The 14,184-nt window shown below is 38.8% G+C and overlaps 1 protein-coding gene across 1 annotated transcript; it reads left to right on the top strand.

The window, feature by feature from the left end:
* Positions 1-2,229: 2,229 nt before the first annotated feature.
* Positions 2,230-13,323, top strand: LECT2 (leukocyte cell derived chemotaxin 2). Its single transcript, XM_043588412.1, has 4 exons — positions 2,230-2,475; positions 3,993-4,089; positions 5,993-6,138; positions 13,041-13,323. The coding sequence occupies exons 1-4, from the start codon at positions 2,430-2,432 to the stop codon at positions 13,205-13,207; spliced, it is 456 nt and encodes a 151-aa protein (XP_043444347.1). The 5' UTR covers positions 2,230-2,429; the 3' UTR covers positions 13,208-13,323.
* Positions 13,324-14,184: the final 861 nt, after the last annotated feature.

Raw genomic sequence — 14,184 nt, 5'->3', positions numbered from 1 at the left:
AGGGGGTGAGAGAAGGTAGAATGGATTTAAATGTTCATTCGGCATTCTTAAATCAGAGATGGAAAGTGACACACAAGGCCTCATCATGAGGCTAAGGCTCTACTGGCCACAATTTGTATTTAATGCCTTCTTCATTCTTATCATGACTAGGATAGACTTTAGCAGAGCAGTTCTGGACTAATTTCAGATTTCTGAAGGCATTTGTTTAATAAATCAGTAGCTTAACACAGCATGCTATTTCTAGGTAGGTTCATTTTAGTCAAACACAGAAGGAAGGAGCCAGTGCGTTTGGTCAGGTCCCCAGGCCAACAACCCTTTGCAAAGCACGCTGGCCTCCTCTCTTTCACAAAGGCCTCCAAACTGCAGATCAAATCAAAGATTAAAGCTACCAAAGAAATTATATCTTCACCCTCTAGCCCACTATTCCCACAGTTAAGGAAAACCAAAAAGGTTTCATGTAAATTGTTCCCAAATGGAAGCACTCAGACATACCCAAAACTTCAACTGTTCTGTGACTTAGTGTTCTGTAATATAGCTACTTCTTAAAAATCAATTAAGAAACTATTAACAAAAGGATACAATAGCCCTGAGGGAAGAAAATCAAGTGCTTTCTTTGGCTAATCAGAGAAAAGCATACGATTCAGTGGTTTTTATCATAAGCAATTTGTTCATTGGCTCCTGGAATACAGCCAACCCTCTCACTCTGGAATTGAACTACCCATCTCAGAGGAAGCAGGAGACAGGTACAGAGAAGCCGGGGCAAGAAGAAGAAACAATCTGAGTCTTGCAATTGCATGAGCTCTCATGTAATTTTACCTCAAACTCTTCTAACTAGACGGGAGAATGATGCGGTGAAAGAGGCAAGTAACTTTTAGTTAATCTCGATGCCGGAATTAGACTTTAGCACCACTGCCCTCAAAGCTAAATTATAGTCAGTTTGAATTTCTCCTCTTCCTCCAGGTTCTCTCTGGCTTTGGTGAAAGTGCTGAGAAAAGTAAAACAGTCAAAGCATGGGGGAGAAATGAGAGGTCAATTTAATGCCGATAGTTGAGCTTGTCTTGCAAAAGTTAAATGCCTTCCAGTAACTGTAGCCCAACAAGTCACCTTACTTCCACAGACATTTCCTTGTGAGGAAGTAGAGCTCAGAGAAGATAAAGGTCTTATGCAAAACGGTGAATAGGTCAGAGTTTCTCATCAAAAGATCTCTAGCACGCGGCAACCACCTCAACACTCCTTACGGTCATGGAGGATACACAAGAGAACAGTGACAGTGCCTCCTACCACTTCAAAACGGGCATTAGCCAGCCTTTCAAACAACTGTTGGGTTAGCTAGCTTATATTTGCTCCAACTCCTGTAATAGTTCTTTGAACACCATGGCGTTTACTCTGTTCAGTAACTGTGAGAGCTGATGATTTTCTACTATAAATTAAGGGGTGTGCTAGGCTGGCTTCAGTTACGGTGGCTTGGCTACAGTGACTCTGTTCCACGGGACTTTTACTCTCTTCCTGGGACCAGCAGGTTAGTCTGGGAAGGCTCTCTGCACGGCCAAGGCAGAACACAAGAAGGCGAAAGACACGACACCCCGTAGGGCTCAAGCTGTACTCACGAACTGTCACTTGTGTCTCCTTTGATCGGTCACAGCATGTCATACAGCTGAAACACATACCAAACATTTGAAAGGTCTTCTGCCTCCTTAGAGTCATAGGAAGGGTGTGGATTCAGGGAAGGGTAAAAAGAACTGGGGCCACAATCTCAGTCTCCCACAGCTACTGACAAATTATTTAAAGGGGGATGTTTCTGTAGAAAATCCCAAGGCCTCTTATAATATTAAGCATAACAAGAAAGAGATGTTAATACACAGAAATAGTGTCTATTTGTTGAAAAATATAGAAAAGCACAGAGATTCATATAACAAATAGCCATGTATCTACCTCTAATAATTAACAAATACTTTCACATGTTTCCTTCTCACATTTTTACTAAGTATTTTAGAGTTTAAGCATTCTGTATACCCCTCCACAATTCTATTTCCCTCCTTCCTGAGAGGTACCTATTATCTTAAAATTAATCTGTGCATATTTTTGTATTTTTCCTATGTACGCAGCCATTCATGAAGTTGCAGCCCAGAAGACAGTCAGCTACCTTATCACTTTCTGTTAATGTTTAGTCAGCATTTCCAATAAAATTAACTCCTTCTTCAGATCAAACACTTTTACATAGGCCCTACATGTGAACCAAATAGCTACCCAGGGAATATTTGACTTTGACTTGCTTCATTCTTGTTTTTCTGTGTGTCTCACAGTAAACGAAAGACGTGAATGATGCAGAATTCCAAGGCTACATAATTCAACCTTGGCTATTCTTCAAAGAGTGTGGGGGCAATTCCAATTATCAGAGAAAGAAACATCACAAGGAAAGCAAAAGCCAAATGTTTTCCACAGAAGTCCTCCTTTTTGCTGTCTTCATTTCGACTGGTAAGTGCAAAAAACAATTTTAGAATCTTGGCTAATTTTAAAAAACGGATTTCAGTAATAGATTCAAAAGTCAGGAATATCACAACCACAACAGAAATGTGTGTGTTTGACTACTGAAAATGGACTAGGAAGAATACAGGGGAAAGGGGGACTTCTCCTGACTTCCACCTGAATGCCGTCCTTCTTGAACAAGGGAATCATAAAAGTGGAATAGAGGACTTTAAGAAAAGTCTATTAATCTTGGCCTAGGATTTAATTGGAACATAATTAGAAAATAAGAAGTTTATATAAGAATTTGATTTGGAGAATTCCCTATGCAGCGACTGGCGTGGATTATGGCAAAGGGAACTCTCGCTCCCTTAACCATCACGGCAGGAGAGGAAAAATGAATACGCTAATAAATCACCTAACATCTGCCTCAATTCCCCAGGATAAATACTAGTTGCCAAAGTGATGGTATTGTATCTCGATCAAGATGTTGACTTGAAGTTTGGCTCAAAGGTATAAGACATTTGAAGCCCATCTTCTAAAAAATATATTAAAGAATATACTTAAACAACCCTATAAACTTAAATAGCCATATTCTGTTGTTCCTCTCACAGCACATATATTAATGAATAGTAAAATATCTTTGACGAAAATCAACAATCAAATTAGCTGGTTCTTGCTTTTGCTTCTGTTTTGTTAGTTTATTCTGAAGTGAAAGGATGAGTTGGCTAACTGCATCTCTCTGTGAATGTTAACATTGGAAATCTGGGAAATTTAATTCAATTGAGCATTTATCTCAATTTAGCATATACTAAAGAGAAGATGCACCTAAAACAAGTGTGCACAAAATAGACTGAGAGAGCCAGCCCTTCCTCCATGTTTTACTACTTCACAATTTTTCATATATTTCTACTCCCTTCCCTTGTCTTCTCCCTCCACTCTAGGCTAAATTGGTCCGACATGTTCTTATTTCTAAGAATCTCCCTCTTCCATGTTTGCAGACAGAAAAGAGATCTATTTAGTTCAGAGTCTGCTTTGCTAGTTCAGAGTTTGCTTCTTCAATTCAAAGATTTTCTTGGATTTGATTTTTAGGACTAACGATAAAGGAACATCTCAAAGTTACTTTAGAATTTCTTGAATTATTTCTTGGCACCATGCTGTTTGATTATTTTTGCTTAACCTAAACACAGCGGTCCCAAGTAATAAGCAAAGAAAGTTTGAGAATCATAACTTAGGGCATTTATTAGTTGATAATCTGAAACAAACCGTAATGATGGAGATTAATGCTTATAAATAAACACATTTACAAATACGGTGTATGTCATAAGACAGAATTTTATGGTAAGGGAAAAAGCGAACTTTACACCCGAATCGGGAATTAAAGGAACACCTGCCCATAAAATATAGAAAGTTAGAGAAAAACTATAGTGAAAACAGAAGCGTTGAAGCTACCGGAAGACTGACAAGGTAAAAAGAGACTGGAAATATGTGAGGTCAGGAAATCTGCTTGTCATGTTTCTCTTTTTTAGCTTTGGCTGGACCATGGGCTAATATCTGTGCTGGCAAGTCTTCCAATGAGATCAGGACATGTGACAGCCATGGCTGTGGCCAGTATACTGCTCAAAGGTATGGGGCTTCACAAATAACCATAAATTCTTTTGGTTCTTAACCTCTTTGCTTAGTGTCCTTGCCTCAAACGCTCATGGTCATTTCCCTTTAACAGCAGGACACAGCGATGAAACCAGCTGGACTACTATCTTTAGAGCAACTTCCGAGACCTCTGTTTCAAGGATAGCCTCTGAACTGGGGATAAAGCATGTAATAAAGAGAAAGGGGAGCAAATGCATGTTTTCTTTCTCAGTGTTACCCACCTGGTTTTTCCAAGGTGAAAATCAACATTACTATCACATTTTATTCAAGAGGGACTTGAACTGAGGTATGAAGGGTTAAGGCACCTGTCCACCACAGTTGGAGGTGGGAAAAGCTGCATAAGGATTCATGCTTTTGGTTCCTCTTCCCATCACACCATGATGTCACTGACCCAGGATGTGGGAGTTCAGCATCAGAGGCTGGCCCTCGACAGGCCATTTCTTCTAAACAATAAGGGACACAGTTGTGAATTTTCAATAATGCACAGCACCACCTTAGGGGTGCCACTCTCTGATGAAATAGCCATGTGTCCAACTGCATCATCGATCTCCATCCTAATTATAGTGGAGCTCTCATTTAAACAAATGCTACTTACAAAGCAACCTCAAATACCTGGAGCAGCAGGGTTGAGATGGGAAATATGGAAAAATGGCCACTCAATTGCCAGAATTAAGACTTAATTTGTTCATACCCGAAAGTGTGTATGCACTTGACTTCTACAATAATTTACTGGTTTTTCACTTGGAATCCCACTCAGTGTTGCTTTATACACAATTCTAACAATCCTCACAAATTGGATTTTTCAGGTGCTAGCCTATTAGAAGGGAGAGGGGGCTGGAAAGAGTGAATGTAAACAACATTGAGGATTTTCAGAGACAACTTCAAGAAATCTCACAATCTGGGATCATTTTGTGCTTGTTCTTGACCCACTTTAATAAATTCAGGAGGTATCACTCACTGTATTAAAATACCATATACAAAAAATGTTGTTTATGACAACTTCTGGTCACTGAGACAAAAATAAGATGAGGGTAACATATGATTCTTTTATGATAGATTTCCATAAAGAGATAACTCTTTCACAACTGGTCTTGAAGGGGTGAAGAGTCATATATCTATAAAATTTACTTACATATGGGGGCACCTGGGTGGCTCAGTTGGTTAAGTGACTGACTTCAGCTCAGGTCATGATCTCACGGTTTGTGAGTTTGAGCCCCAAGTCGGGCTCTGTGCTGACAGCTCGGAGCCTGGAGCCTGCTTCGGATTTGTGTCTTCCTCTCTCTTTGCCCCTCCCATGCTCATGCTCTGTCTCTCTCTGTTTCTCAATAATACATAGACGTTAAAAAAATCTTTTAAACATTTACTTACATATGGATCCCTGGGTGGCTCAGTCAGGTAACTGTCTGACTCTTGATTTTGGCTCAGGTCATGATCTCACGGTTCAAGGGATCAAGTCCTGCATCAGGCTCTGTACTGACAGCATGGAGCCTGCTTGGGATTCTCTCTGCCCCTCCCCTGCGCTCTCTCTCTCTCAAAATAAATAAACTTCAAAAGAATAAATATGTTTTAAAAATTTACTTACATAGATTGTCTCATTTCCCCAAAATGCAATATAACAATAATAGCTAATGAATTCTTAAAGGCTCTCCATACCAAATACTATCCTAAAGACTTTAATCTTTACAATATGGTTATTACTACCTGCAGGAAGGGAGGTTAAAATTGTGCTAAAGAGAGGAAACCTGGGACCTCCCAATATGGTGTAGCAGTTTCAGGGTTTGATATCCTAGTCTGGGAACAGTGGGCTAACACCACGTTTCTGGGCAATAAAGTTCCTAGGACAGTTTCCTCAGTCTGTTCATTCTTATTTACATTTTAGAAATCATAGGCCTCACCAGGGTGTGGATGTCTTGTGCTCTGATGGATCGACTGTGTATGCGCCTTTCACCGGAACGATTGTAGGCCAGGAGAAACCTTATAAGAACAAAAATGCCATTAATAATGGAGTTCGGATATCTGGAAGAGGTGAGAGGTGCTGTCTATACCTGGGGCACATGCTGGAAATGTTTGATGCTTATTTATTTAATGCACATGCCATATGCCGAAGTGTCATACGTCCTTCAAAATAGTAACATCTAGAATACAAAGGCCATAGGGTACCAAACTAAAACAGCTAGATGCATTTTCAAATACGTTCCACCTCTTCCTCTGAAATCATTTTCCTTATGCACACACTCTACCTAACCCCACAGCTGACTGAAGGGCTTTCTTCTTGTGGCCCATGTGGTTTTGCCTAATAGTCTACAAACAAGATCACTTGCAACAGTATCTACTATAATAAATAAATACTTTCATTCATCAAAATCCTACAATTCAAAGATGTTGGCATTCCTGCAAAAGTTGGCTGGAAAATATTTTCAAAGGCTTCTATGTTTTAGGTTAAGCTGGGTCACCCAGTACTCCGGGTATTGGGCTTACTATTTGTGTGTGTCATTCTAGTTCCTTCATTCTCGTTGATGTAGAGGGCTTGATTCTATGCATAGATCTTCATCTACGTAATCATTCTTCTCTAAGTGGACATCTGGGTAGTATCGAGTTTCAGGCAATTATGAAAATTCCATGAACTTTCCTGCATGTGTCTTTTAATGAACACAAATGTGCATTCCTGTCAGAAACGGGCCCTGAGGACACTCCCCTCACCACCATAAGAAACACTTTGTGAGGGAGCTCACATCCTCAAGGGCTCTATGGTGGTTATTCTCTATAGGACCCAAATGACAAGAGAAACTGCTGCCACTGGATGGAGTCTACTTAGTAAGCAAGGCCAAGGTTGGCATGGTTACCTAACAGGCTGCAGAGCTGAAGAGGCCTTCAGATTCATCTGAAGGACAGAGATCTGTGGCATTGTCTAGTTAATCATGGTGACCCAAGAACTGAACAAACGGGCAGCCTACTAAAGCCTGATTTGATTTGTATAAATGGAAACACTCTAGGTCTGATGAACAAAGTCGTGACTTCAATCATCACCATACTGGGTCACAAAACTGCCTCTCACCCCCAGACTTGCACCAGTTCACAAATCCAGGGCCCCTTGAAAGAAACCAAGGCTCAGCCCCTTTGAGGAAGGGCTCCGTCACACAGCCTAAAATTTTATTTATTTATTTATTTATTTATTTATTTATCAATATATGAAATTTATTGTCCAATTGGTTTCCATACAATACCCAGTGTTCATCCCAAAAGATGCCGTTCTCAATACCCATCCCCACCTTCCCCTCCCTCCCACCCCCCATCAACCCTCAGTTTGTTCTCAGTTTTTAAGAGTCTCTTATGCTTTGGCTCTCTCCCTCTCTAACCTCTTTTTTTTTTTCCTTCCCCTCCCCCATGGTCTTCTGTTAAGTTTCTCAGGATCCACATAAGAGTGAAAACATATGGTATCTGTCTTTCTCTGTATGGCTTATTTCACTTAGCATCACACTCTCCAGTTCCATCCACATTGCTACAAAGGGCCATATTTCGTTCTTTCTCATTGCCACGTAGTACTCCATTGTGTATATCAACCACAATTTCTTTATCCATTCATCAGTTGATGGACATTTAGGCTCTTTCCATAATTTGGCTATTGTTGAGAGTGCTGCTATAAACATTGGGGTACAAGTGCCCCTATGCATCAGTACTCCTGTATCCCTTGGGTAAATTCCTAGCAGTGCTATTGCTGGGTCATAGGGTAGGTCTATTTTTAATTTTCTGAGGAACCTCCACACTGCTTTCCAGAGTGGCTGCACCAATTTGCATTCCCACCAACAGTGCAAGAGGGTTCCCGTTTCTCCACATCCTCGCCAGCATCTATAGTCTCCTGATTTGTTCATTTTGGCCACTCTGACTGGCGTGAGGTGATATCTGAGTGTGGTTTTGATTTGTATTTCCCTGATAAGGAGCGACGTTGAGCATCTTTTCATGTGCCTGTTGGCCATCTGGATGTCTTCTTTAGAGAAGTGTCTATTCATGCTTTCTGCCCATTTCTTCACTGGGTTATTTGTTTTTCGGGTGTGGAGTTTGGTGAGCTCTTTATAGATTTTGGATACTAGCCCTTTGTCCGATATGTCATTTGCCAATATCTTTTCCCATTCCGTTGGTTGCCTTTTCGTTTTGTTGGTTGTTTCCTTTGCTGTGCAGAAGCTTTTTATCTTCATAAGGTCCCAGTAATTCATTTTTGCTTTTAATTCCCTTGCCTTTGGGGATGTGTCAAGTAAAACATTGTTACGGCTGAGGTCAGAGAGGTCTTTTCCTGCTTTCTCCTCGAGGGTTTTGATGGTTTCCTGTCTCACATTCAGGTCCTTTATCCATTTTGAGTTTATTTTTGTGAATGGTGTGAGAAAGTGGTCTAGTTTCAACCTTCTGCATGTTGCTGTCCAGTTCTCCCAGCACCATTTGTTAAAGAGACTGTCTTTTTTCCATTGGATGTTCTTTCCTGCTTTGTCAAAGATTAGTCCACACAGCCTAAAATTTATACCATAAACCTTACTTCTAGCTGTCCTCAAAGGCAACTGCCACCATTAAGCAGGATGGCTGTACACTGGGGAAGAAGAAAGAATGGCGCTTCTCAGAGACTACTGGACACTTGCTCAACAACTGAGACTTAATTCTTGGACACCCAAAAGGCCAATGTGGTCAATCAGTCAGAATAGAGGCTTCTAGGGTCAGGTGATCAATGCAGATTTTCATTAGGGTCCATCTGACAGTGGTCCCAGTGTGTCCACAAATCCACTCTCTGGTAATTTCCCCAGTTTCAGAATGCATCATTGGAATCAGCACACTCGCTGATGGCAGAATGTTGTACGAGCGGGAGAGCTGGATCACTTGGTACCATATGTACCTTCTGCTCTAACAGCTAATGTGCTTCCCAAAGCAGTAGTTCTGATGTACACTCCAACGAGGAGTGTGTAACAGTTCCGGTTGCTCCATACACAATACTTGGTGCTATCTTCCAACTTTCCACTTCAGCAATTCTTTTTTTTTTTTAAGTTAATTTATTTATTTTGAGAGAGAGAGAGAGAGAGAGTGCAAGCAGGGAAGGGGCAGAGAGAGGGAGAGAAAGAATCCCAAGCAGGCTCCACATGGTCAGTGCAGAGCCCAACACGAGGCTCAAACTCATGAGTCATGAGATCATGACCTGAGTCAAGATCAAGAGTTGAACACTTAACTGACTGAGCCACCCAAGTGCCCCCTCTCCCATTTCAGCCATTGTGATGAGTATATAGTGGCATCTCATTCACTTTATTTATTTTTATTTAGATCCAAGTTAATTAACATATAGTGTAGTATTGGTTTCAGGAGTAGAATTCAGTGACTCATCACTTACATAAAACACTCAGTGCTCATCACAAGTACCCTCTTTAATACCCATCACCTATTTAGCCCAACCCCCACCCACCTCCTTCCATCAGGAGAAGGAAGGTGGGTGTTTGTTTGTTCTTTATAGTTAAGAGCTTCTTACGGTTTGCCTCCGTTTTTATCTTTACTTTTCCTTCCCTTCCCCTATATTCACCTGTTTTAGTTCTTAAATTCCACATTTAAGTGAAATCATATGGTATTTGTCTTTCTCTGATGGACTTATTTAGCTTAGCATAATACACTCTAGTTCCATCCATATTATTGCAAATGGCAAGATTTCATTGTTTCTGATGACTGAATATTCCATTATATATATACCACATTTTCTTTATCCATTCATCAGTCAATAGACATTTGTACTCTTTCAATAGTTTAACTGTTCTTAATAGCATTGTTATGAACATTGGGGTGCATGTGCCTCTTTGAATCTGCATTTTTGTATCCTTTGGATAAATAAATACCTAGTAGTGCAACTGCTGGGTCATAGGGTAGTCCTACTTTTAATTTTTTGAGGAACCTCCATTCTGTTTTCCAGAGTGGCTACTCCAGTTTGCATTCCCATCAACAGTGCAAAAGGGTTCCCCTTTCTCCACATCCTCTTCAACATGTTGTTTCCTGAGTTGTTAATTTTAGCTATTCTGACAGGTATGAGGAAGTACTTCATTGTGGTTTTGTTTTTTATTTCCTTGATGATGAGTGTTGTTGACCATATTTTTCACAAGTCTGTTAGCCATCTAATTTCTTTGGAAAAGTGTCTATTCATGTCCTCCACCCGTTTCTTCACTGGATTGTTTTGGGGTTTTGAATTTGAGAAGTTCTTTATAGATTTTGGATATTAACCCTTTACCTGACATGTCATTATTGGCTTTAACTTACATTTTCCTGATGGCTAATGCAACGGAGCACCTTTTTGTATTTATTGATAGCATGGATATTATCTTTTGTGAGGTGCCTATTCAACTATTTCTCCCTGTGTTTTCTGCATTTTTCTTATTGGCACGTAGGAGCTTTTTGTATATTGTAGATGAGTCGTCTGTCAGATCTATGTATTGTAAATATCTTCTCCCACTTCATGGGTTACCTTTACACTTTATTTTTGCTGTCTTTTAATAAACAAAAATTCTTATTTTTCTTTTAGTCCAATTTGGTAGTATTTTCCTTTATTGATAACATGTTTTTACCTGTTTAAGACACATTTGCTCATCATAAAGTCATAAAAGTATTTTTTTCTTCTGTAAGTTTTATTGCTTCATCTTTCATATTTAGATTTATAGTCCAATTGGAATTGGGTTCTGTGTAAGGAATGAGATAGGGATCAAGATCTTTTTTTCTCACATTAGTTTCTGACTCAGTACCATTAAGCTGAAAAGACTATTTTTCCCCCTACTCTAATGCAGTATAGTCTTTTGTGGTAAGTCATGGTCTGAATAAACATGGGTTTGTTTCTGATTTTTCTATTGTATTTCATTGGTCAATGTGTCGATCTTACACAAATATCCAACTGTCTTAATTACTGTAGCTTTAAAATACATCTTGGGAGCGCCTGGGTGGCTCAGTTGGTTAAGCGTCCAACTCTTGATTTTGGCTCAGGTCATGGTCTCATGGTTCATGAGATTGAACCCCACGTGGGGCTCTGCACTGACAGTGCAGAGCCTTCTTGGGATTTTCTTTCTCTCTCTCTCTGCCCCTACCCCACTTGCACTCCCTCTCTCTAAAAATAAATATTAAAAACCAAAAACACATCTTGATATAACATAAATCTTTCAAATTTATTCTTTCAGATTGCCTTGACAATTCTTCCTCATGTGCATTTCCAAATATATTACAAAATCAGTTTATCAGGGGCATCTAGTTGGCTCAGTCAGTTAAGCTTCTGACTCTTCATCTCAGCTCAATGATCTAGAGTGCCTCATGATCACATGGTTGATGAGTTTGAGCTCTTCATCAGGCTGACAGCGTGGAGCCTGCTTGGGATTCTCTCTCTCCCACTCTCTATGAACCTCCTCCACTTACACACACACACACACACACTCTCTCTCTCTCTCTCTCTCTCTCTCTCCCAAAATAAATAAACTTTAAAAAGTACATTAAAAAAAGAATCAGTTTATCAATTTCCACCAAAAACTCTGCTGGGACTTTGGGTTTGCATTGACTACACAGATGAAATCGAGAACTGATATCTTAAAAATAATGAGTTTTCTAATTAATTAACATGTTATATTCTCCATTTATTTAGTTCTTCCTGTACTGTTATATTAGTTGTCACATTGGCTTGCAGGGTTGAAATTGTGCACATATTGTTTAACATGCATATAAGACACATTATATTGATTTTGTTTAGATCTTCTAAATCAGCAATGTCCAACAGAAATACAAGTCACATAGATAATTTAAAATTCTCTAGTTACATTATGAAAGTTAAAAAATAGGTAAAATTAATTTTAATAATATATTTTATTTAATTCAGTGTCTATAATATTATTTTAAAATGCAACATAAAAATTACTAGTATTTTACTTTTGTTGTACTGTCTTCAAAATCCAGCATGCATCTTATACTCAAAGTGCATTTAATTCAGATGAGCTACATTTCAAGTGCAGACTGGCCACTTGTGGCTAGTGGCTACCATGTCAGACAGCACAATTCTGTCTACTTGACTGTTTTCACTGATATGTGTATTAAAATCTTCTAGTGTGTTTCTGTTTCTCCCTGTTTCTCCAGTAGTCTCTGCCTTATATAGATGGTTTGTGTTTAGTGTGCAGGTGGTTGTAAATGCTGTATCTTCATTGGATTTAGCATTACAAATTGTCCTCCTTTGTTTCGTTTCAATGCTTTTTGTCCCGAATCCGAATCTCTGATAACAGATTCATAACCCTTGCTTTCCTTATTGTTTCCATTTGCTTGACAAATCTTGATCCAGCCCTTTATTTTTTGCCTTTTTCAACTGTTGTGTTTTACTGTATATAGGATATAATTGGGTTTTGCTTTTTAAGCTAGTAGGAACATTTTTTTAACAGATGAGTTAACATTTATAGATATAACTCATATATGTGGTCTCAACATTGTCATATTACATTATGATGATAGTATTACAATAACTCCACCTATCTATTTGGTGGGTCTTTGTCTTTAAAATTATTTTCTTTGGGTATTTAGTAAGAGTTTCAATCTTGTGCCAATTATGTCCATTTTTATTTGTCTTTAAAGTCTCATCATTTTATAAGAATATGTCTTAGAGTTGAAATTGTTCTGGGTGAGAACAAGAAAATATGTTAATAGTCTCAATTTTCTCAGCTAGCGTTTTTCTGTTATTCCTCAATGTCTTTATTAAATTTTCATATGAATCTGTTTTCCCTTCGGCATCTTGTAATTTTAGTCATTTCTGGTATGATTTTGTCATCTTCCTCAATTTCCTCATTGAGTTCAATCAACTCATTTTTTTTGTCTTTTCTTCCATTTCTGTTATTTTTTGAATTTCTGATTCAAGGCTACTAAAACCCAGATAAAAACTAATTTAATTTCTTTTCTTTTAGGTTTTTGTATAAAAATGTTCCATATTAAGCCAATTAAATACAAAGGTTCCATCAAGAAGGGAGAAAAACTGGGAACTGTATTGCCCTTGCAGAAAGTTCATCCTGGCATACAATCCCATATACATATTGAAAACTGTGACTTGAGTGATCCTACTGCATATCTCTAAGTAGAAGACAGATGACCAGATCTTCTAAATAGAAAACCATCTTCTTAAAAACGTGGATGCATATCCTACTTTTCAAGAAATTTGTGTCCAAATAAAAATATGATGAGCGCAAAATAGAAAATAGTGTTTTATTTCAACTCATTGCCACTCTGATTTTTGATTGTCAACTAATTTCTGAGGGTTCTCTGATTTTTCTGTTACATATGGGATCTGAGGGGTTTTGCTTGCTTGTTTAAATTTCCTTAGTCTTCAATACATAGGATTAACAAACATGACTTCCAGCTATCCAGGCTGCATTTCTGGTACTTCTAAAACTAGCTACCTTTCTGCTTGAAAATAAGAAAAAGCCTGAAGTTATTTTCTTGGTACAAGAAGAGAATGTTGCACAATGCTAGACACACATGCACAAATATTGAGTGAACAAATGAGAGTTAAACTTTAGTTAAGGTATTGAAAAGTTTCAGCAAAGCAATATCCTCAGGTATGTCAAACTGGTCACAGGGTGAGGAGCTTGCATGGATTAAGACAGAGTTTGCTGGTCTGCACAACCACACTTCTCCACACTATATCAACAAGATTTTCTAAATCATAAATGATGGCATTCCAAGAAAATACATCAGTAGTCTCAATTTCAGTAAGAGCACATTATAGGAAGCACTGGAATGAGAAAGAGGTCTATCTTAACCTCAAGTATCTCCTGGAACCAAGTCAGTCAGCCTCATCTACCATATGCATATCGTAGCCACTTATTTCTACACATTATTTTTTTTTTAAGTAGGCTTCAGCCCAGCACAGTGTCTAACATGGGGCTTGAACTCACAACCCTGAGATCACAACCTGAGCTGAGATCAAGAGTCAGATGCTTAACCCACTGAGCCACCCTGGTGCCCCTCTACACATCACTTTAAATCTAGATCATTCTTCCTTAGTTATGTTGACAACAGGTAGGAAGGGGAAAAAAGACCATACAACTATTC

Source organism: Prionailurus bengalensis, chromosome A1 (genome assembly GCF_016509475.1).
Source record: "Prionailurus bengalensis isolate Pbe53 chromosome A1, Fcat_Pben_1.1_paternal_pri, whole genome shotgun sequence".
Lineage (NCBI taxonomy): Eukaryota > Metazoa > Chordata > Mammalia > Carnivora > Felidae > Prionailurus > Prionailurus bengalensis.
This window is presented reverse-complemented; position numbering and strand designations above follow the sequence as displayed.

Bases quoted from the DNA above. Each gene is read 5' to 3' on its own strand.
- LECT2 (XM_043588412.1), top strand. From the start codon at position 2,430: ATGTTTTCCACAGAAGTCCTCCTTTTTGCTGTCTTCATTTCGACTG. The intron at 2,476-3,992 runs GTAAGTGCAAAA...TCTCTTTTTTAG, and splicing joins TGCTGTCTTCATTTCGACTG to CTTTGGCTGGACCATGGGCT. The intron at 6,139-13,040 runs GTGAGAGGTGCT...CTTTTCTTTTAG, and splicing joins AGTTCGGATATCTGGAAGAG to GTTTTTGTATAAAAATGTTC.